This window comes from Dictyostelium purpureum (genome assembly GCF_000190715.1).
Source record: "Dictyostelium purpureum unplaced genomic scaffold DICPUscaffold_284, whole genome shotgun sequence".
Lineage (NCBI taxonomy): Eukaryota > Evosea > Eumycetozoa > Dictyosteliales > Dictyosteliaceae > Dictyostelium > Dictyostelium purpureum.
This window is the reverse complement of record NW_003519620.1, coordinates 1-22,615: the sequence shown is the minus strand read 5'-3', so window position 1 is coordinate 22,615 and position 22,615 is coordinate 1. Positions and strand designations below refer to the sequence as shown.

Genomic DNA, 22,615 nt, shown 5'->3' with positions numbered 1-22,615 from the left:
TCTTTAAATAAAATTTTTATTTAATATATATAAATAAATTATTTGTTTTTTTTTTTTTTATTGATTTGTTAATCTTAAAGTTACACAAAGAGTAGTTAAATATTTTAATACACCTTCAGAACGAAGTAAAGGAACTACAATATCTGAAGCGGCACAAAGAATTTGATAACAACGACGAATACGAGCAGGAGTTGGGAAAGGTAAAATATTTTTTAATACACCATAAAAAGCAACAGCGAAAAAGTGCATAGCTAAAACTTGTGGTTTAGGTTTAAGACCTGACAAGAGAGCGACTGGACCAGCAGAGAATTCTCCTCCTAAATCTAAATAACCAAGACAGGCTTTTCTTAAATGTTCATTAGATGCAGAAAAAACTTTATAGAGAGCACCGGCCAAAACATTTAAAGTAGCAGCTAATGGTCTACGCTCTTGAACAAATTTAGCAACAACATTTTCAATTTCTTTTTTATTTGATAAATCTGAAACATTAGCCAATAATCTGGTGAGAATTGAAACATCTGATAAACAAACAGTCATACCTGAGCCAGTTAATGGATGTCTCATATTCCATGAATCGCCTACTAATAATACACCTGGTTTAGAAATTTTATTTGGTGGTAAACGTGAATTTGGCATTTTCTTTAATGGATCAGTTTTTAATGCTGTTAAAAATGATTCTCTTAATGACTCTGGTAATTGTGGTGCTGTAACTTTTTCTAAATATTCTCTTAATTCATTATTTGATGGACATTTTGGTATATCGACTAAAACACGAATTTCATCTGATCCAATCTATTTTTTTAAAAATTTTAAAATTAATTTAAAATAAATTTTATTTATTATAATTATATAATGAAAACACTTACTCTGTACATTAAAATTGGAGCTGGATCAACTAAAAATACATGACCATGATTTTGATATGGGAGTTGTACCCCTTTAATAATAAGACCAACAAAAGTAGATGTTAATTGTGGTGAATCTTGAATTAATGATTTTCTTAAATTTGAAAAACAACCATCACAAACAATTGTTAATGGTGCTCTTACTTCTTTTATAATTGTATTTTGTTCGTCTTTTGATTTTTTACTTTCTACATATTTAACACCTAAAACTACACCATTTTCTTCAATTAATGCATTAACTGTACCTTCAACCATAAATACGCTATGTATTAAAAATAAAAATTATTAATATAATTAAAATTTAATATATATATGTATGATATAAATAATTAATATTTACTTTTCACATGATGATGCTTTAAATCTTAATTTTTGAATAAAACGACCATGATGAAAACTGAAACCATTTATAATACCACCATTTTTATCTTTTGGATATGCTAATTTAACACCTTTATTTTGTTTAAAAATACCATAACCAAAAACTAAAGATGAATCAATACCCTCTAAACATTCTATTTTTATTTAAAAATAATGACTTTATTAGTACACAGTAATGACTGTGATGATTTCTATTTAGTATTGAGTACATACCTTCCATTCCTAATTCACGTAAAGCTTTAACACCACCTGGTTGCATTAATTCTCCGACAATTCTATCTGGTTCTGATAAGTCACGCTCGATACACAAAACCTTTTTACCTTTACATCCCATTGAATATGCAAATGCACTACCTGCAACACCTGCACCTACAACAATTATATCAAAATTTTTATTATCGACTTCATTAACAAATGATATATCTTCCATTTTATCTATTTTATATATCTTTTTTTATTTTATATTATTATATTAAAATAAAACTATAGCATTTAATTACATAAAAATGGTATTAATCGATTATAATGTTATTGTTTTATATTTTTTTTTTTTTTTTTAAAATAAAATTATAAAAAAACAAAAGAAAATAATAAAAATAATAAAAAAGATATAATAGTGTGTTTGAGTGTGTGTTTTTATGTGGTGATATTATATTAAATAAAAATAATATTAAAAGATTCGTTTGGTGTTGAATATATGTGTATTTTGTTTATATGTTTGTGTTGTTATTGTATATGTTAATTTATTTTGTGTAAAAATAAATAATACAAAAAAGAAAAAAAAAGAAAATTAAGTGTTAGTTTATTGCTTGTTTTTTTTTTTTTTTTTTTGTTTTTTAAGATATGTTTTTAAATAATTACAATTGGTTCTTAAAGTATTAGTTTTAAATTTAAAAAAAAATTTTAAAATTTTAATAAATAAATATTTTTGAATGAATAATAATAAATTTTTTAAGATATTATTATTTTATTGCATTTAGAAAAAAAAAAAATAAGAGCTTTCTAAAAAAAAACAAAAAAAAAAAAAAAAAAAATTTAAAAAAATCATTAAAAAAAAAAAATAAAAAAAATTAAAATTAAAAATAATTATTTTATTTATTTTTTTTTTTTTTTTTTTTTTTTTCTATAAAATGCACATTTATTTTACCCACACGAATGAAAACTAAGATATCTTGTGGCGCGACATCTCTATCAGTTTTCATTTTTTTGATTTTCATTTAAACATATTAATCAATAGACAAAAATAAATTTTTTTTTTTTTTGAATTTCCCCCCTTTTTGATTGATTACAATCATGTTTAAGATAAAAACCCCAAAAATTTCAATCAAAATATAAAAATTTAAAAAAAAAAAAATAAAAAAAAAAAAAAATACATCATTTTTCTTTAAAATAAAAAAAATGAAAATTTTATTTTTTGAAAAAAATTACAACGATAATCATATCCCTAGGGATGGTATTAAACAAACTATTGTTTGAAATTGAAATTTTATATATTTTAAAAAAAAAAAAAAAACAATTGATAATTTTAATAGGGAGAATATTTTTTAGCTTTATTTTTTTTTGGTTTTTCATCATCTTTATCATTTAATAAATAACGAAAAGTTAAACTTATTCTATGGTCACCCTTTTTTAATTTGGGGATTTCGTGGGTCCAAAGATAACGGCTTTCATCTTGTAACAAAACGATTGAGTTTGGGAGTAGTTCTTTTTCTATTTTTTCATATTCTACTTTATTTTTAGTATTATTGGTTGAGGTTGCTTTACTTTTATCCTTACTATTGCTAGTATTGTCATCAGTATTATTACTTTTGTTTTCAATTTTCTTTTTAAAAACCATTTTACATTTTGAACCTAGAGAAATACTGAAAATTAAATTACCAAATATTTTTGAATCGACATGTGCACTTATACCTTGATTGTCTTTATATTCGTTCACAATGAGTTGTTTTGGAGTATCATTTATTATTTGTTTTTCTAATAGCAGCATTATTAAATCGTTGGCCCATTGCGGAAATGGTGGTGCAATATCTTCATCTTTTAATTGACGTGATTTATAGTTATATTTATAACCATAGTGCTGAGTCCTTCTTAACAATGATTTATCATCCCATTCGCATTTATTTACCTCTGCCCATAATTTGTCATGATATTCGTCATTAAATATATTTTCGATTATTTTTAAACCTTTAATTCTATCATCCTCTTTAATTTTACAACTTTCTTGGTTATCACTATCATTATTATTATTATTATTATTATTTATTGTTTTTTTTGTAAAAAAATTTAATAATGACATTTTATTATAAAAATATAGGTAAAAATGTGTGTAAGGTTTAATTTAAATGATAATTTTTTTTTAAATTTATATTTTTTTTTAATTTATATTTTTTTTTTTTTTTTAATTCAAAACAAAAAAATTTCCTCGTTTTTTTGAAGTTTAAAAAAAATTATGGTATTTTTCTCAGTTTGATGAACAAAAACTGTATCAATACGACACATAAATAGATAATTTTATTGATTTTAATAAATAATTTTTTTTTTTTTTATTGGTTTTTGATTTTTTAATTTAAAAAATATAAATGTTTATATTGTGAACTGATTTGGTTAAATGATTGATATAATTTGTTTAAGCCCAATAGTTTTTATCAACACCTAAACCACATTCTGAGACATCACCTTGATATTGCTTCATGTATGGTTTGCTCCAACTAGATTTTTTTAAAAAGAAAAAAAAAAAAAACACTAAATTAGACTACTTTATTTTAAATTCATTTTTTTATAATAATTTTAAAATACTTACCCACCAAAGGCAGTGAAATCTTTGAATGAAGCATCATTATCATAATGAGCATACCATAATGGGAAGTCTTTACCACCAGTGTATGAGCCCATAATTGGTTCCCATTGTGATGCTGATGTGTAAACACCAATTTTAGCACCAGCTTTTTTACCACCGGCTACAAGACCTTCAAAGAATTTAGCATTGGCTGAATGATCATTGGACCAATATGCACCTGGACCCTCAACATCTAACCAAACAGTACCTACTGATTTATTATCGATATATGATTTAATATAATTTACAGTTGATTCAACTTGATTTGATGGATTACCACAATTGTAACATGGGAAAATATAAACATCGACTGATAAACCTGCTTTTTTAGCATTTTCAATTGATGATTTACAATTTGGATCAATTTGACCAATTGATTGATAACACTATTATTATAAAAAAAATAATATTAATTTTAAGTTTTTTTTTTTTATTTTTTTATTTTTTTTTTCGAAATTTAAAAAAGATTTTGAAAAAAAAAAGACAGAGATTTGGACACTTACTCTAATGATTGCTTTGCTGTAACCTTTACCTTTGAAGCAGGAAAGGTCTGCAACATTTGAACCAAATGCAAAATCAATACCAATATGTGAATAGGCAAGATTACAAACTAAAGCTACAAATAATAAAAGGGAATATAAAAGTTTCATTGGTTTTTTAATATAAAAAATATTTAAAATGATAAAAATAAAAAAATAAAAAAATATAATTTTATAAAACTATTAATTTTAAAAAAAAAATAAAAAATATAAAATAAAATAAAATAAAATAAAATATAAAGTATCTTTTTTGGTGTGTAGGTTTAAAACTGGGCAGATATTTCGATCCCAATAATACCTAAATTATTTTAAAATTTAAAAAATGAAAAAAAAAAAATAAAAAAAAAAAATAAAAATTTAGCACAATACCAAAATCAAATAAAAAAAAAAAATAAAAAAACAGTTATAAAAAAAAATAAAAATAATTTTGGAAAAACTGGGATTAATAATATATCCAGGTTTATTTATTACTAAACAATTAAATATAAAAAACAAAAAATAAGCATCTTTCCCAATGTTCAAAATTAATAATTATAAAAATAAAAAAAAAACTTTTTCGAAAACCAAATATTTAAAAACCAGTGATCTAAATTAAATTAAATAAACTTAAAACTAAATAAAAATAAATAACTATATATTAAATAGATAATAAATTATAATTAATAAACTGTTAATAATTTATAAATAAAATATTTACCTCCAAAAAAAAATAAAAAAAAAATATTTTTTAAAAAAAATTTTATTTTTTTTTTTTAATTTTTTAATTTTTAAATAATTATGTTGTAAATAAACCAAATAACCAATAAACCAATAAATAAAAACTATTTATAGTTAAATAATTAAATAAATATATAAAATGGAAGAGAATATAGGATTGACACCAAATCAAATAGAATTTTTAGCAGAAGATACAATTATTACAATAGTGCCCAATTTTAAAATGGAATCATTAATTTTTTTATCAGGCGAATACGGCCCATTCATACCATCGTTTCCAGTTAAAGTACCACTATGGCTTGCAGTATCATTAAAAAAAAAGAAAAAGTGTAATATAGTACCCCCAGAATGGATGTCATTTGATTATTTAGAACAACAATATATACAAGAGAACAGAGTGACTGATGGTTTCGTCGACTTACCAGATAATTTTATAGAAATATCAACAATGCTTCTATCATCATGTCCTGAGGATATCAATGATGTAAATAAAATTAGAAGTTTAATTGAAGATATTTTAAATAGAAGACAGAGCAAACTAAATAACTCTCTAATGAACCATCTACAATCTTTAAAAGATAATGAACCAATCAGTACAATGGAGTTTAAAAACTTTTCAATGATGGAGATCAATAGGGTTAGATCTTCATTTGTTAGCGGTATAAATCATTTATATAAAATACAATCTTTGGATAATAATGATAACAATAGTAATAATAATAATAATAATATTAATAGAACACAATCAAACAGTCAAACCGCTTCAAGATCAATTTATAGTAATACCATTAACTTTTCAAAATAAAAAATGAATGAATTAATAAAGATTTAATTAAATTTATAAATCTTAAAAAATATTTCTTAAAAAATCTTAAAAAAAAAAAAGTAAAGTTTTTATTATAATTTTTTTACATTGTTTTTTGTTTAATGAATAATAAAATTTAATCGCTATCACTACTGCTACTGTCGCTGTCACTACTGCTACTGTCACTATCACTACTGCTGCTGTCACTACTATCTTTCATTTTAACTTCTTTAACTTGTTTTTTATTATCTTTCTTTTCACTTTCACTTTCACTTTCGCTATCGCTTGATGAATCGCTATCGCTACTATCACTCTTTTTTACATCTTTCTTTTTTGGTTTAGATTCTGGTTCTGAATCTGATGAGGAGTCACTGTCTGATGATTCTTCTTTTTTATTTGCAGACTTTTTAGTTTCTGGTTCTGATTCTGATTCTGATTCTGATGATGATGATGATGATGATGATGATGATGAATCACTATCACTTTCTTTTTTAGATTCTACTTTGGTTCCTTTCTTTACTGGTTTTTCATCATCGCTGCTATCTGAACTTGAGGAATCGCTATCTGAGCTTGATGAATCACTATCTTTATCATTTTTTTTGGTTTCTTTTTTTGGTTTCTTTTCATCATCTGAATCACTGTCTGAATCTGAGGATGAATCATCACTGTCTTTCATCTTTACATCCTTTGATTCGGCTTTTTTAACTTTTTTTTCATCTTCGCTATCACTATCGGATGAGTCTGAATCTGAATCTGATGAATCTTTAGCTTTTGCTGCTACCTTTTTTTTATTTGAATCTGAATCTGAATCTGATGAATCACTACTATCTGAGTCACTATCTTTTACAACCTTGTTACTCTTGGCATTGGATTCTTTTTTCTTTTCATCTTCAGATTCTGAATCTGATGAATCACTATCGCTTGATGATACATCTGATTCCTTAGCTTTGGCTTTAGTTGTTGAATCTTTTTTCTTTTCATCTTCGGATTCTGAATCTGATGAATCACTGTCGCTGTCACTATCACTATCACTGTCTTTAGTTACTGCTTTAGTTTTGGTATCTTTCTTTTCATCTTCAGATTCTGATGATGAATCACTGCTATCTGAATCACTTTCGACTTTCTTTTTAGTTTCTTTTAATTTCTTTTTTTCATCTTCACTATCGCTTGAATCTGATGAATCTGATGAGTCTGATGAGTCTGAGGTTTCTTGGTCACTCTCTTTCTTTTTAATTTCTTTTTTCTTTTCTTCTTGTTTTTTCTTTTTATCTTTTTTTTCAACTTCGCTATCACTTGAATCTGATGAGTCTGAGTCTGAGTCTGAGTCTGATGAATCACTTTCAACCTTTAATTTCTTTTTCTTTTCTTCCTCTTCTTTTTTCTTTTGCTCCTCTTCTAATTTTCTCTTTTGTTGTTGTTGTTGTTGTTGTTGCTGTTGATTATTCTTTCCTCTAAATAATTTACCTTGAACTTTTTGCTCCTCTGAAATACAAACAGAATGTAACTTTACTTCTTCAAAGGTTAATCTTTTACAACATTGAACACATGAATATTCAGTAGGCCAACATCTGTGGAAATTAACATTTTTTTTTACAATAACAGTTCCACACTTATCACATGAAAAACTTGGCATTTTTTTATTTTTTTATTTTTGAAAATTAAATGTATATTAATTTACTTTTTAATTTTTTATTATATTTATTTTATTATAATATTTATATATTTATATATTTGTATATATGTTGTTTTTAAAAAAACAAATTATTATAATAATTAATTTTAAAATTTAAAAAAATTAAAAATAAAATTGCATTAAAAAAAAAAAAAACGAAAAAGTTTTTTTAATATGCACCACCTCCATCGTTTTTTTTTTAAAATTTTTTTTTTTTTTTCGAAATTTTTTTTTTTTCGTTTATTTTATTTTATTTTTTTTTTTTTATTTTTTTATATTCGTATTTTAAATACTTATATATATATAATTTTATTATAATAAATTATTTTTTTATATTAAAATAATAATATCAAAAATAATAATAATAACAAAAATAACAATTATAATAAAAATCAAAATAATAAATTATATATAAATATTTAAAAAAAAAAAAAAAAGAATGAGTGAAGAATTAAAATCATTAATTCAACCACATATTGATTCATTTGATTTTTTTACAGATCATGGTATTGATTTGATTTTAAAATCAAATGAACCATTATATTTCGAACATAAAGAAAGACAATATAAAATTAAATTCACTCAATTAAAATTAGGTAAACCAGTACATAATTTTAAAGAAAAGGAGGTTAGATTTTATCCAAATGAAGCAAGAGAAGCAGGTGTAACATACGATGCACCATTTAAAGGTGAAGTCAGTTTATATGAAGGTGTTGATTCAGACGAACCAATCCACAAAGTTGATGTAGATTTAGGTAGAATGCCAATTATGGTAAAATCTAGATTTTGTCATTTAAATGGATTATCCTCAGAAGAGTTAATCGAAAAAAGAGAAGAAGAATTAGAACAAGGTGGTTATTTTATTGTTAATGGTAATGAAAAAGTAGTACGTATGTTGGTTATGACTAAAGCAAATCACCCAGTAGCCCTCCACAGAAAAGCATGGACTAATCGTGGCCCAGGTTACACTAAATTTGGTATTACAATTCGTTGTGTACGTCCAGATCGTACTTCAATTACAAATAATCTTCATTATATCAGTGATGGTCAAATTACACTTCGTTTCCTCTATCGTCGTCAAGAGTTCTTTTTACCAGCCACCTTACTTCTCAAAGCACTCAAAGATACCACCGAAAGAGAAATCTATGAAAATTTAGTTCAAGGAGATAATGAAAACACTTTTCTTACTGATCGTGTCGAGTTATCACTTCGTGAACAAAAAATTAATAATATCAATACTCAAGAAGAAGTTTTAGATTATATTGGTTCACGTTTCAGAGCTAGAAGTCAATTACCATCATCATTTTCAAATACTCAAATTGGTCAATGGTTTATTGATAGCTATGTTTTTGTACATTTACCAAATTATAAAGATAAATATAATTTATTAGTGTAAGTTTAGATTATATATAATTTATAAAGTTACTTTTAAAAATCAAATATATTAATATTTAAATTATTATTATAGTTTAATGATTCAAAAATTATATTCAATGGTTGCAGGTAAATCAGGTACAGATAATATTGATTCAGCTGCTTTTCATGAAGTTTTACTTGCAGGTCAAATTTTTGGCAGCATTTTGGGTGAAAAATTAACAGAGTATTTAGAATCAACTAGATCATTTACATTAAAACATTTTGAAGATAAAAAGAAAGAAAATGATAAATTAGAAAATGTATTTAAAAAGACAGTCGAAAAGAATTTCAAAATTGGTGATAGATTCAATTACTTTTTAGCTACTGGTAATTTAAGATCAAATTCAGGTTTAGATTTACAACAAGTAAGTAGTATTAATAATAATTATAGTAAATAAATAATACCAACCATAATAACCAATTATTATTATTTTATAGACTTCAGGTTTTGTTGTTATTGCAGATAAATTAAACTTTTTAAGATTTATTTCACATTTTAGATCAATTCACAGAGGTGCTTTCTTTGCAACTATGAAAACTACATCTATTAGAAAGTTAATGCCAGAATCATGGGGTTTCTTATGCCCAGTACATACACCAGATGGTGCACCATGTGGTTTATTAAATCATCTTACTTCAGCATGTTTAGTTACAGTTGATCCATTACAAGACCAAAAGGTATTGAAAGCTAGACCATTAATCCCATCATTTTTAGCAACTCATGGAATGTTACCAATCGATATGACTACAGTTTTTTCACATCAATATCTTACAATTACACTCGATGGTTGTGTAATTGGTAAAATCGAACAAAAAGCAGGTGAAGAATTAGTTACAATGCTCCGTTATCTTCGTTCAGTTGGTACCGAACCAGCTATTCCAAAAACTATCGAAATTTCATACTCACCACCATCATCAGTAGAAAACTCTCAATATCCAGGTATTTCATTATTTACAAGTGGTGCTCGTTTCATGAGACCTGTTATTAATTTAACTAGTGGTAAAGAAGAGTTAATTGGTCCACAGGAACAATTATATATGGAAATCGCTGTAGTTCCAAACGAAGTTATTAAAGGTGTTACAACTCATATCGAAACCTCACCAACTGCAATGTTTTCATTATTAGCCAATCTTACTCCATTCTCAGATTACAATCAATCACCAAGAAATATGTATCAATGTCAAATGGCCAAACAAACTATGGGTACTCCATTACACTCATACCCATTCCGTACCGATAATAAGCTTTACAAGATTCAAAATATTCAAAAACCAATTGTTCACACTAAAAATCAATTTAAATATCGTGTTAATGACTATGCTCATGGTTGTAATGCTGTAATTGCCGTAATTTCAAATACTGGTTATGATATGGAAGATGCTATGATTATTAATAAATCAGCCTATGAACGTGGTTTTGGTCATGGTTCAGTTTACAAGAATGAATATATAGATTTAGATGAAGGTCTCAGTCGTTTTGAATCAAAGAAAACTTTCTTTGGTCGTCCTAACTCAAGTGTTGATAATTTAGGCGATTTTATTGATGTAGATGGTTTACCATTTGTAGGTCGTCTTATTAAACCTGGAGAACCATACTACACTTATATTCGTCCAAGCGATGGTAAACAAGTTGTTAAAGATTATAAAGGTAAAGAAGAAGCATATATCGAAGAGGTTCGTATTTTATTTGCAAGTGGTGGTACAGGTCGTGAGCCATCTAAAATTAATAATATTTGTGTTAAACTCCGTTACAACCGTAATCCAGTTATTGGTGATAAGTTTTCATCACGTCATGGTCAAAAGGGTGTTCTTTCTCAATTATGGCCAGAAGTTAACATGCCATTCACTGAAAGTGGTATGAAACCAGATGTTATTATTAATCCAAATGCTTTCCCATCCCGTATGACTATTGGTATGTTAGTCGAAATTCTTGCTGGTAAAGCTGGTGCCATTCATGGTAAATTCCAAGATGCAACTGCCTTCCAATTTGACGAAAAGAATACAGCAATCGATTTCTTTGGTGAACAATTATCTAAATCTGGTTTTAATCGTTTCGGTAATGAAACTATGTACAGTGGTACTACTGGTAAAGAATTTGAAGCTGAAATCTTCTTTGGTGTTTGTTATTATCAACGTCTTCGTCACATGGTTAAAGATAAATATCAAGTAAGAGCTCTTGGTAAAGTTAATGCATTAACTCGTCAACCAATCAAGGGTCGTAAAGTTGGTGGTGGTATTCGTTTCGGTGAAATGGAACGTGACAGTCTTTTAGCTCATGGTGCCTCCTTCTGTCTTAATGATCGTCTTATGAAATCATCCGATTTTGCTAAAATTAAAGTTTGTAAATTATGTGGTTCAACTCTCACTATTTATTCCAAAAAAGATTATTCCAACCAAACTGTTTCAGAATGTAAAGCTTGTAAATCAACTGATTCAATTTCAATAGTTTCAATACCATATGTTTTTACTTATTTAGTTGCTGAATTAGCTGCTGTTAATATAACAATGAAATTAACTGTTAATTAATAAGTAGTTAGTATTAAAAAAAAAAAAAAATCTAATAAATAAAATAAAAAAATAAAACATTTTAAAAAAATATAAAAAATTTATTGGTTAATAGTTGTTTTTATTAATAAAAAATTCCCATAGGTGGGGAAAAAAAAGAAAAATATTTTTTTTATTTATTTATTTTTTAATTTTCTAAATTTTGGGATAACCAAAATAGTGCTTCTTCTGTGCTATCTATTGTATTGTATCCTGAGTGAATAAACCAATGCTTTTCTAATTTAAATAGTTCTAATTGTTTAATAATTAATTTTGAAGGATCCAATACATCATTCTCTAATTTGTTCAAAAGAAATATAGCTTTGGTGTTTGGGGATATCTCTTTGTGGTTTAATAATTGATGCACCATTTGTTTTAAAAGTTCTAAATGTTCTTGATTATATTGAGATTGATCCATTATAAAAATAATTGAATCTGATTTAGTTTCATTATAAAAATTTACCCATTTACTAACTAGTTCTGTTAAATTTTCTTTTAAATAACCAACACTATCAAAATCTATAACTTTATTGTTATTATTATATTTATAAACTATATTCAATTTTAATTTGTTAATAAAGTGCCTTTAATGATTTCTTAAATTTAACCTAATTACCTTTAAAATAATTTGTTAAATGATTAAATGTTTCGAAATTAAGTTGATTACCTGAAACTTTATCTGGTTTCAATGTATTTTCTCCAAAATTATTCAAGTAAAATAAAGATATATTAGATTGTCTTGTTATAGACTCTCTTAAAAAACTATCCACTAAATTTGATATCATCCTAATATTTTATAAATATAAATAATATTTTTTAACCCCTAAATAAAATTAAAAAAAAAAATTAATTTAAAAAAAAAAATTAATTTAAAAAAGAAAAAAAATAAGAAATATCTGGAAAGATAAAAATTAATATTTTTATAATAAAATTATATAAAATATCTAACTATAACTAATATAATTAATATTTATATATATAATTCTTTTTTTTGTATTTTATTTTTTTTTACAATTTAAATAAATATATAAAAGTTTGTTTTAAATCTATTCAAGAGTGGCAATATTTGGGATATTTGGTACAAGTGGTGGTAATAATGAATTTCCGGATTGTGGTGGAGAAATAAATGGGGTGTGGCTATTATTGGTATTGTTTTGTGGGTTTGGTTTTTGAATTGGTGGGAGAATTGGTTTTTGTTTAACGTTTAAAATTGTTAAAATTTCATCACCAGATAAAGTTTCTTTTTCTAATAATTCACCGACTAAATTTTCCATATTATCTCTATTCTTTATGATGAGATCTTTAGAGTATTTGTATTGTTTGTCTAAAAGTTCTCTAACTTCGTCGTCGATTATTTTTTGAACCTCTTGTGACATACTCTTATCTTTGTGATAAGTGAAACCTAATTTATCGGACATACCCCACTTGGTAATCATAGAATAAGCAAGAGAGGATGCTTGTTGGAAATCTGATGAGGCACCACTAGTTACACCATCATCACCAAAGAAAATTTCTTCGGCAGCACGGCCAGCTAAGCAAATTGCAAGACGGGCCATCATTTGTTTTCTTGTAAATTGAACATGATCCATTTCTGGTAATTGAGAGACCATACCTAATGCAGAACCTCTTTGAATGATAGTAGCCTTGTGAATTGGGTCAGCAGCATCGGTCATAGCTGCAACAAGAGCATGACCTGCTTCATGATAAGCTGTATTACGACGAGCTTCTTCGCTCATAACTGCGCCATTACGAGCACGACCCATTAAAATATCATCACGAGCTTCTTCGATTTGTCTAAGAGTAACACTTTCTTTACCAGTTTGAACAGCTTTAATAGCGGCAGTGTTGATAAGATTGCTTAAATCAGCACCTGTAAAACCCGGTGTGGCTCTGGCGATATGATCAGCTTTAACATCAACATGATGTTTGATTTTGTTGAGGTAGTGTTTAAGAATTTCGGCTCTACCTTTGATATCTGGAACTGGTACAGCGATATGTCTGTCAAAACGACCTGGACGTAAAAGAGCTGGATCAAGTGAATCTGGAGCATTGGTGGCACCAATGATCATAATTTGACTATTACCTTCGAAACCATCCATTTCAGCTAATAATTGAAGAAGAGTATCATTATATTGGGTGTTATTTCTTGACTTGCCAACTGCATCAATTTCATCGATAAAGATAATGCATGGTTGTTTTTCACGGGCAGCAGTGAATAATTCTCTAATACGACGTGAACCGACACCAACATATTTTTCATCAAAGCTTGAACCAGTTGTGAAAATGAAGGAAACACCGGCTTCGCCAGCAATTGCACGAGCTAACATTGTTTTACCGGTACCTGGTTCACCAGATAATAAAACACCTTTTGGTAACTTGGCACCAATTTCGGCATATTTTTCTGGGTTTAATAGGTAATCAACAATTTCTACTAACTCATCTTTAACTTCATCGATACCTTTGATATCTTCAAATGAAGTTGGAGGTTGCGAGTCAGCGTTATATTCTTTAGCAAATTGATGACGCTTGACACCTGTTTCTTTTGTTGTTTCGGTTGTAAGGGAATATAAAAGGAATAATAAAACTGGTAACCAAAGTAATTGAACAATACGATCGAGCCATGATAGATTGGTTTTACCATTAGCATTTATATTAAAAATTGGGACAATTGGTTTTTGTTGAATCTTTTCTGCAACTTCCGGGAAATGGTTGAAACGAAGGAAAAATCCTCTTAATGCTTCCTCTGATTGTAATGCCTCTGCTGCAGCCTTTCTCATTTTTTTAGTTGGTGGTGGTAATCCAATATTTGCTTTATTAATTTTACCACTATAAACCAATGCTTTGAAATAATATCTAATACATTCTTCATTTGAAGCATATGCTAATGATTCGAATCTTTTAATAATACTATAGAAATTTTATTATAAAAAAATAATGAAATGTTAATATGAAATTAAAGTTTTAAAAATAAAATTAAAAAAAATACATACGTCTCATAATCGCTCATTTCGAATAATTCTTTATAGGTTACTTCTTGAAGATTTTCGTCAGTTGGTAATGAATTGCCGTTTTCGATTACCTTTTCTCTTGTGGTGGCATAATTTCTGCCATTATATTTTTGTTGTAAATATTTTTGTTGTTGATTTAAAAGTGAAGTCGAGGATAATAAAACATTACCGTTATTGTTGCTATTAAATGCAGTATGTTTGAATGATTTTAATACCTCTCCATTTATTATATTTTCATTATTATTGCTATTAACTCTTTGGTTAAAATAGCTTATATTTCTAATTTGAGTTGATGGTAATTTACCTTTACCGAGTAATATATCTTTTAATTGTTTAATATTATTGTTTCTAATATTTGTAATTGATGACATTTTTATTTATGTGTATTAATTAATATATTTGAAATATGAAAAAAATTATTAAACTATATATTTATTCCTCTATAAATTTTGTTTAATTATTATTATTTTTATTATTTAATTTGATATTTATATATCTGTAAGAAATAAAAATAATAAAGAAAAATTTAAAATATTTTAAAAATGTGGAAAAGTGGTGTTTTTTGTTTTATTTTAAAAAAATAAAATAAAAAGTGTGTGTTTTTTGATATTTTTTAAAATATGAATTGGGTGTGTGTAAAAAAAAAATATTATTTATTTTATTTATATATTATAAAATAAAAATATGTATTGATATATTTTAGTGATACAAAAAAGTTATACAAAAAAAAGGTTTCTTGAATGAGATATATATATATATATATGTAATTAATTGTGTATTTTGTTTTTGAAATTTAAAAAAAAAAAAAAAATTTAAATACAAAAAGCAAAGTTAAAAAAAAATAAATAAAATTTAAAAAAAATAAATTATAATTAAAAAAAAAGAAAAAAATTAAATTTTATTTTTTTTTTATTTTTTTTATTTTTTTTTTTTATTTTTCGTTTTGTAAATAATGATTTTTAAAAATTAGGTGTTATCTTTTTTGGAACTCTTATTTCCAATTGTCAGTTTTTTTTTATTTTTTTTAATTAATTTTTTTCTAACTTCCAATTTGTGAATGTAGTGCCATATAGTGTTTTTCTTAACTTCATAACGAAAAGGGCTTATTTTGGAATAATTATCAGATTAAATTTTAAAAAAAAAAAAAAAATCGAAAAAAATAAAAGAAAAAAGGAACTATATAATAGTTTTAAAAAAAAAAAAAAAAAAAAAAATTTTAAATAAATATAAAAAAAAAAAGGAATTAACTCTTTCGGTTATGTGAAGTTATAAAATAAAATAAAAAAAAAAGTATATATATTATTATTTATTTTTGATTATTTTTTTAATTCCAATTCTTTTTCTTCCAATTTAATTAATAATTGCTCTAATGTTTTAAATGAATCTGTATGTTTCCAAGATACTTCACATTTTTTAATTAAACCTTTAATTTTGAGTTTTGCAGAATAAATATTTGATGTGGTTGGATTTTCAAAGTAAAGATTGCATAAATTATTATTAAATTCGACAACCTTTTCAAAAGTTGGTTGTTGGCCTTCCCATGAGGCAGTTTCGACTGAACGACATGCTTTTTGTAAGAGATCAATTGCCTTATCGGTGTTACCTAATGAATAATGATATTGAGAGTAAATACGCCATAAATCTGGATTGTTGGTGAGTTTTGAAGTGATACGGCCAAACATTTCAGAGACAATTTTTTCAATCTTTCTACCTGGAATACCTTGTCTATCGATGTCGTTATTGATAACATGATTAACGACTAGTGTACAAATTTTGAGATCTATTTTTTTATTATTTAGGTCAAAGATTTGATTAAGTGCAATGATTGCATTTTGATAGTCTTTGATAGCAACACAACAATGGAGATAGTTTTCCCACATTTTCCAACTTTCTCTTTTATGTTTTAAACCTTCTTGAAGAGCATTGAAGGCTCTATCCATTTGTTTCAAGTACATATAAACTGATGCTAAATTAGCCCAAGCTTCACCTTCTTCTGGTTCTAATGATACTACTCTTGAAAATGCATTGATGGCAGTTTCCCAGTTTTCGATTCTCATAGCAGCACAACCCATGGTAAACCAAGCATTTGGGAATAATGGATTAATGGATAAAGCAATTGTGAAAGATTCGATACATTTTTGGTACTCTAATTTTTCCATATAGCAACGTGCTAAAGCTCTTTGAGCACGTGAATAACGTTTCTTTGAAAGTTCCCAACCTTTAATATAATACTCTGGATCACCCTTCAAATCACCTAATACACAGTAGAGTTCTGGTGTTTCTTCGATTGCGAGACGCATTCTTACTAATTCTTCGGAACGAGCATTCTTTCCCATAAAGGTGAGACACTTAATTGCTTCTTCCCACATTTCTAAACGTTCGAAAATTTCAAAAGCAGAGGCAGCTGCACCAATACCAATAAATCTTTCAGCAACTTCTTTTTCGATTTCCCAACGAGTTGGATAGTCTAAACTGTAAACGAATTTCATTCTTTCAAAGCCGCTTGAAGTTGGGTCATCATATTGATCGACAAGTGCTTGGATTTGAAGAACAGCACGTTCGGCAGTTTTGGAGGAAACAATCTCTAATCTTGATTTAATTAAAAGACCCATTGAATGAATAAGCCAATTGTTTGATTTTTCTAATGTCTTTTGAATGTAAGGCATCATCTCTTCGGTGGTTAAACCATTGTTAATATTTTGGTTCTTTACATTTAAACATTGAAGCAAAATTAAAGCTTGATCAATATTACGTAAGTTTTTATTTTGGCCTTCGACTTGTTCTTTTAATGCTGGTCTAACGAGTAAAGTTGGGTCATCATTTGTAACTTCTCTTTTAATTGATGTATTTCTGTCAAAAACTGTATCTTCAACATCTTCATCTCTTTTACGTGCGTTATTAATTTGAATTACTAATTGAGCTGTATCGAAAGTTTGGAAACGAGTTCTTCTACCTAAAGCACCAGTTAATGAACATTCTAATTCTGAAGCTTCACAGGCTTTTTCAACAGAGTCTTTAATTTTATTTAATTGTCTATAATAACTGAATACTAATGATTGTTCTATAATTGCTCTGGTTGCTAAATCTTTTAATAAATTGATTTTATCTTTTTTTGATTTTTCATTATCACCACTATTGTCTGATGTGTCCATTTCATCTTCATTTGAGTTTAATAATGAGTCAATGGAATAAAATCTAACTACAATTTGGAATCTTTCGTTTAATAATGTTTTGAATGTTGGTGTTGGATTAAATAATGATTTTTGATGTGTCATAATTGCTCTGCAACTCCACCAACATGCTGATTTACAATTATCTGATAAAAATGAATAGTTATCAACTAAACAAATTTTGGCTAAATATAAAAAGATTGGGTTTTTACATTTTGAATAGATATATTCACCATCAACTTCTAATAATTTTCTAATTTCTTTATTATCATTTGGGAACTAACCAAAAAAAAAAAATTAATATGTCTTTGTTTTATTAGAGAATTTAATATTTAATATTATTATACATTACAGTAAACTCTTTTGAAATTTCAAGAGTTGGACCGGTCCAATTAATTTGTACATATAAATTTAAAAAAGAAATACCCGATACTAAAACTGCTAATTGGTTTAATGGGGTTTCTGTTAAACTTTTAATATTGTTATCTACTTTGTCAAAGTATTCTAAAAAAATATGAAATAAATTAATATTTTAGAAATTTTATTTTTTTTATTATTTTTTGATTATTATAAATATTTACCCTGTGGGTTACTTTCGAAATCACCTTCTTTAAGATCTTGTAATAAAAATAATTTCTTCATAAAATCGGTTCTTAATGAAAAGTTTAATGAATCACCTAAAAGAATGTTATATGCAATGGTAATTGCATCTTTTAATACTGGTAAGTCATCATATTCTTCATTGTTTAATGATTTATAAAGTTTATCGATTTTATCATCATTATTTTCAATAATATATTGATCTATTGATTCAATTAATTTATTTAATTTATTATTATTCATCTCTATTTTTATATTATTATTACTACCGTTACTATTTCTATATATTATTATTGTTATTAAACTATATTATTTGTGTAATAATGTTATAAAAAACTAAAAGAATCAAAAAGAATCGTTTTTCAAAATGAAAAAAAAAAAAAAAAAAAAAAAAAAAAAAAAGTCATATTTCGGAAAAAAAAAAAAAAATAAATTAAAAATAAAATTAAAAAAAATAAATATATAATTATTTTTTGTTTTTTTTCTCAGTTTTTTTAAATAAACAGAATATTTATTAATAACTTTACAATTCAAATTAAATTAAAATAATAAAAAAATAAATAAATTTTATTTATGATAATTGAATATTTTAAATATTTATAAATGGCAATATTCTCTCCACTATATTTTTTTTTTTTTTTTTTGAAAATATTTACAAAAATGGTTTACCACAATCCTAAATTTAGGCTTGTTTATTTCTGACAGCAACAGAAACACCGGTAGAACCAAAACCACCAGCTCCTCTTTCGGTAACATCTAAACTATCAACCTCTTCGACTTCAGGTGTCTCGATTCTCTCTAAAATTAATTGAGCGATTCTGTCACCAACATTAACTTTGAAATCATTATCAGAATGATTGAAAAGAATAACACCAACATTTCCTCTATAGTCATAGTCAATAACACCAGCACCTGTATCAATGGAGTTTTTCCATGCTAAACCTGATCTTGGTGCAATTCTGGCATATGTACCTTCTGGAATTGCGATTTGGAGATCTGTCATTGCTAAGGCCTTACCACGAGCTGGTACAACTAAATCTTGGGCACTAAAATAAAAATAAAAAATTAAATTGGTAAATAAATAAATTATTTTTAAAAACTAAATTATATAAGGTAATTACCTTGAAAGATCATAACCAGCTGCAAATTTTGTACCACGTTGTGGAATGGTAGCTTTATCTGAAAGTTTTTTAACTCTGAATGAATTCATTTTATTTCTGTAGAGTTTGAGAAAAATAATTTTTGTAAATATATGTTGTTTGATAAAAATGAAAAATGAAATAGTTTTGGTTTATTTTTTTTTTTTTAATTTATTTTTTTTAAAATACCAATAACGATTAAATTATTCAAAAATTTAAATTTTTTGGAAAAGCGGGATGTGTGCTAAATTTTTTTTTTTTTTTTTTTAACGATAATATATATTTTTAACTCTATATTTGGGGTTGTGTGGAGTGGTTTACAAGTATTGTTATTATATTATTTTAAGGTTAAAAAAGGATGAATACATTCCTATTTTTATTAAAATAAAAAAATAAATAAAAAAAACTACATTTAAAAATTTTTTTTAAAAAGCCTAGGTAAAAAGAAATACACAAAATAGAAAATATATATATATTATAATGACCAACTAATTTTATATTAATTTTCTTATTTATTTTTTAGGTGATGTATAAATTAGATAATTTAAAAAAAAAAAATAAAAAATGACTTTTTATTTTTTAAAATTTTTAAAAATTTTTTTTTTATTTTTATTAAATTTAATTTTTTTAACACCATTTTTTTTTATTTATTTATATATTTTTTAATATATATAAATTTATTAAAAAATGAGTCATACAGAACATGCAGAACAGGCATTCAATGATTTTATATCAAATATAAATAAACACAGATACCCAGAACTATATAATTATTTAGAATGCCCAACCGATGCATCACCCAGCACAATAAAAGAACAATATAGAAAATTATCATTGGTTTGTCATCCAGATAGAGGTGGCTCAAATGAAAAAATGATTCAAATTAATGAAGCATATATTATTTTATCAGATATAGAAAAAAGAAAATTATATGATATATTTGGTTCATCCTCCCTTACCAATTGGTTTTCATTTTATTCCAGAATATCATCCACACTTAAAGAGTTTTTACCATCATTTTTAAATTCATCAATCAGTTATTTTTTAGATTTAAAGAATTTGGCAATCAAATATTCAACTGATAGTGATGATGATTTTAAAGTAAGTAGTAATAGTAATTGTGGCCGTATCTTTTTTTTTATATTTTTTTTTATATTTTTTTTTTTGTAAATTGAATTTTTTTTTTATAGTACCCAATATTTTTTTTTTTTTTTTCATTTATAATATAATAAAATCCATAATGTAGATTGACAATACTTTGAAATAATAATTGTGGATAGATTTTAATAATTAAAAAACACGTGTATATAAAGTGTCCTTTAATAAATTAATAAACAATTTTAAAAATAAAATAAAATAAAATAAAATTAAATCAATCAAAAAAATTGTAAGCGAAAAAAATCTTTTTCTACCCTATAATAACATAATTTTTTTTAAATTTCAATAAAATTTTCACAATAATTGGGTAATATTATAAAGGGGATTTTAGTTATATATGTGACTTGTGTGATTTTTGTTAAACTTAATTAATACTCATAATTTAAAAGTTAATTTATACTTACTTTTTTTTTTTTTAAATCTTTTCTTCAGAAATTAAGTTTTTTATTAATACTTGGGTTTCCATTATCACATCACATTGTTGAAAGTACTATTTCAAAATTTTTAAATAGGGTAGAGGATAATAAAGAACAATCTGGGGGCGAAACATTTTTTAAGAATTTTATATCAGAAATTTTAGCCACAGTTGTTGCATCTCCATTTGAAATAATAGCATATTTAAAGTTTACAAAAAGAGTAAGTCTTGGAGATAATAGTCAACCTCTATATAAAAGTTATTTTTCAGCATTAAAAAATTGGAAATTGGTTTTAGTTCTTATTGGTTTTAGAATCAGTTCAAATATTTTGTTTTCTTTTCTTTCAAACTATTCAATTTATTTTGATGAAAAATCAAGGCAACATTACTATCACTTTGAAGACAGGGTCAGCAGAAAAACTTTTAATATTCACAACGAACTAAATGAAAAATTATTAGAATTAAATAGAATTAGTCAAGTAGAGGAAGAAGAGTCTGAAAGTGAAAGCGAAAGTGAAGACGAAAGCCAAAGAGAAAATCAAAGAGAAATGGAAATTCAAAGAATTACTCAAGAGGTTCAAAAAGGGTATGATGAAGAAAGTATGAAAATTAATAGAGATTATCTCAATTGCCGTACTATATCAAAATTATTAGGAATTGCTGCCAATATTCTCCCATCATTGATTTCAGTTCATAGATTATTCTATAAAGTTGAAAACCCTTCTATTCCCTATTTCTCTCTATCATTACTCAAAGCTGCTTCAATCGATTCCATCTCACATTTTCTTTTCAAATATTCTTTGGAAACTATTCAAAATATTTCAATTTCAGCACAATATTCAATTTTTAATGCTTTTGAATATATTCGTAATATAACAAGTAATAATAATAATAATAATAGTAATAACACAAATTAAATAAAATTTTTTGGTCATACAAAACATAGAATGGTACCTTGCATAATAATATAAAGTCCCAAGATATTTTTTTTTTTCTTCCAAAATCAAAAATAAATATCACCCTCAAAAAAAATAAAATAAAAAAAATAAAAAAAAATAACAATATAGTTATCTTTATAGTAATATCAAAAAAGGGGAAAGTTTTTATTTTACTATGATAAATTTTAATTATATTTTAAAATCAAATAGTTTTGTAATTATGATGATACACAATTTTTTATTTTTTATTTTTTATTTTTTATTTTTTTTATTTTTTACCAAAAGTAAACTGTCATAATAAAAAAAAAAATTGTAGGTTTGTATTTACCCAATTTTATGAATTCATAAAAATATAGTACTGCATAAAGTATC

The 22,615-nt window shown here is 25.3% G+C and overlaps 11 protein-coding genes across 11 annotated transcripts; 3 read left to right on the top strand and 8 right to left on the bottom strand.

Annotated features, from left to right (window-relative positions):
• Positions 1 to 5: 5 nt before the first annotated feature.
• On the bottom strand, positions 6 to 2,253 carry DICPUDRAFT_49927 (uncharacterized protein). The gene is made up of 5 exons (XM_003291523.1): positions 2,148 to 2,253; positions 1,500 to 1,769; positions 1,246 to 1,420; positions 867 to 1,167; positions 6 to 792 (listed from the first exon to the last, which is right to left on the bottom strand). Exons 2-5 carry the CDS (start codon positions 1,714 to 1,716, stop codon positions 58 to 60), a joined length of 1,428 nt encoding a protein of 475 aa, XP_003291571.1. The 5' UTR covers positions 1,717 to 1,769; positions 2,148 to 2,253; the 3' UTR covers positions 6 to 57.
• Positions 2,254 to 2,811: 558 nt separating this feature from the next.
• On the bottom strand, positions 2,812 to 3,582 carry DICPUDRAFT_99071 (uncharacterized protein; the record flags this gene model as incomplete). The annotated part of the gene is made up of 1 exon (XM_003291522.1): positions 2,812 to 3,582. One exon carries the CDS (start codon positions 3,580 to 3,582, stop codon positions 2,812 to 2,814), a length of 771 nt encoding a protein of 256 aa, XP_003291570.1.
• Positions 3,583 to 3,912: 330 nt separating this feature from the next.
• On the bottom strand, positions 3,913 to 4,772 carry DICPUDRAFT_39207 (uncharacterized protein; the record flags this gene model as incomplete). The annotated part of the gene is made up of 3 exons (XM_003291521.1): positions 3,913 to 3,994; positions 4,087 to 4,508; positions 4,626 to 4,772. 3 exons carry the CDS (start codon positions 4,770 to 4,772, stop codon positions 3,913 to 3,915), a joined length of 651 nt encoding a protein of 216 aa, XP_003291569.1.
• Positions 4,773 to 5,517: 745 nt separating this feature from the next.
• On the top strand, positions 5,518 to 6,183 carry DICPUDRAFT_39223 (uncharacterized protein; the record flags this gene model as incomplete). Its single annotated transcript, XM_003291530.1, has 1 exon — positions 5,518 to 6,183. One exon carries the CDS (start codon positions 5,518 to 5,520, stop codon positions 6,181 to 6,183), a length of 666 nt encoding a protein of 221 aa, XP_003291578.1.
• Positions 6,184 to 6,319: 136 nt separating this feature from the next.
• On the bottom strand, positions 6,320 to 7,816 carry DICPUDRAFT_82237 (uncharacterized protein; the record flags this gene model as incomplete). The annotated part of the gene is made up of 1 exon (XM_003291520.1): positions 6,320 to 7,816. The coding sequence occupies one exon, from the start codon at positions 7,814 to 7,816 to the stop codon at positions 6,320 to 6,322; it is 1,497 nt and encodes a 498-aa protein (XP_003291568.1).
• Positions 7,817 to 8,294: 478 nt separating this feature from the next.
• On the top strand, positions 8,295 to 11,797 carry DICPUDRAFT_156179 (RNA polymerase I, second largest subunit; the record flags this gene model as incomplete). The annotated part of the gene is made up of 3 exons (XM_003291529.1): positions 8,295 to 9,247; positions 9,324 to 9,636; positions 9,710 to 11,797. The coding sequence occupies 3 exons, from the start codon at positions 8,295 to 8,297 to the stop codon at positions 11,795 to 11,797; spliced, it is 3,354 nt and encodes a 1,117-aa protein (XP_003291577.1).
• A 166-nt stretch (positions 11,798 to 11,963) lies between these two features.
• DICPUDRAFT_82235 (uncharacterized protein) lies at positions 11,964 to 12,600 on the bottom strand (the record flags this gene model as incomplete). Its single annotated transcript, XM_003291519.1, has 2 exons — positions 11,964 to 12,367; positions 12,432 to 12,600. The coding sequence occupies 2 exons, from the start codon at positions 12,598 to 12,600 to the stop codon at positions 11,964 to 11,966; spliced, it is 573 nt and encodes a 190-aa protein (XP_003291567.1).
• A 288-nt stretch (positions 12,601 to 12,888) lies between these two features.
• Positions 12,889 to 15,092, bottom strand: DICPUDRAFT_5265 (uncharacterized protein; the record flags this gene model as incomplete). The annotated part of the gene is made up of 2 exons (XM_003291518.1): positions 12,889 to 14,722; positions 14,806 to 15,092. Coding segments are annotated over 2 exons (2,121 nt in total), but the record flags the coding sequence as incomplete, so codon positions are not given.
• A 1,047-nt stretch (positions 15,093 to 16,139) lies between these two features.
• DICPUDRAFT_82233 (uncharacterized protein) lies at positions 16,140 to 18,836 on the bottom strand (the record flags this gene model as incomplete). Its single annotated transcript, XM_003291517.1, has 3 exons — positions 16,140 to 18,272; positions 18,346 to 18,497; positions 18,575 to 18,836. 3 exons carry the CDS (start codon positions 18,834 to 18,836, stop codon positions 16,140 to 16,142), a joined length of 2,547 nt encoding a protein of 848 aa, XP_003291565.1.
• Positions 18,837 to 19,275: 439 nt separating this feature from the next.
• DICPUDRAFT_39209 (uncharacterized protein) lies at positions 19,276 to 19,827 on the bottom strand (the record flags this gene model as incomplete). Its single annotated transcript, XM_003291516.1, has 2 exons — positions 19,276 to 19,639; positions 19,715 to 19,827. Coding segments are annotated over 2 exons (477 nt in total), but the record flags the coding sequence as incomplete, so codon positions are not given.
• Positions 19,828 to 20,392: 565 nt separating this feature from the next.
• DICPUDRAFT_57437 (uncharacterized protein) lies at positions 20,393 to 22,329 on the top strand. Its single transcript, XM_003291528.1, has 2 exons — positions 20,393 to 20,833; positions 21,323 to 22,329. Exons 1-2 carry the CDS (start codon positions 20,420 to 20,422, stop codon positions 22,220 to 22,222), a joined length of 1,314 nt encoding a protein of 437 aa, XP_003291576.1. The 5' UTR covers positions 20,393 to 20,419; the 3' UTR covers positions 22,223 to 22,329.
• The last annotated feature ends 286 nt before the right edge of the window (positions 22,330 to 22,615 follow it).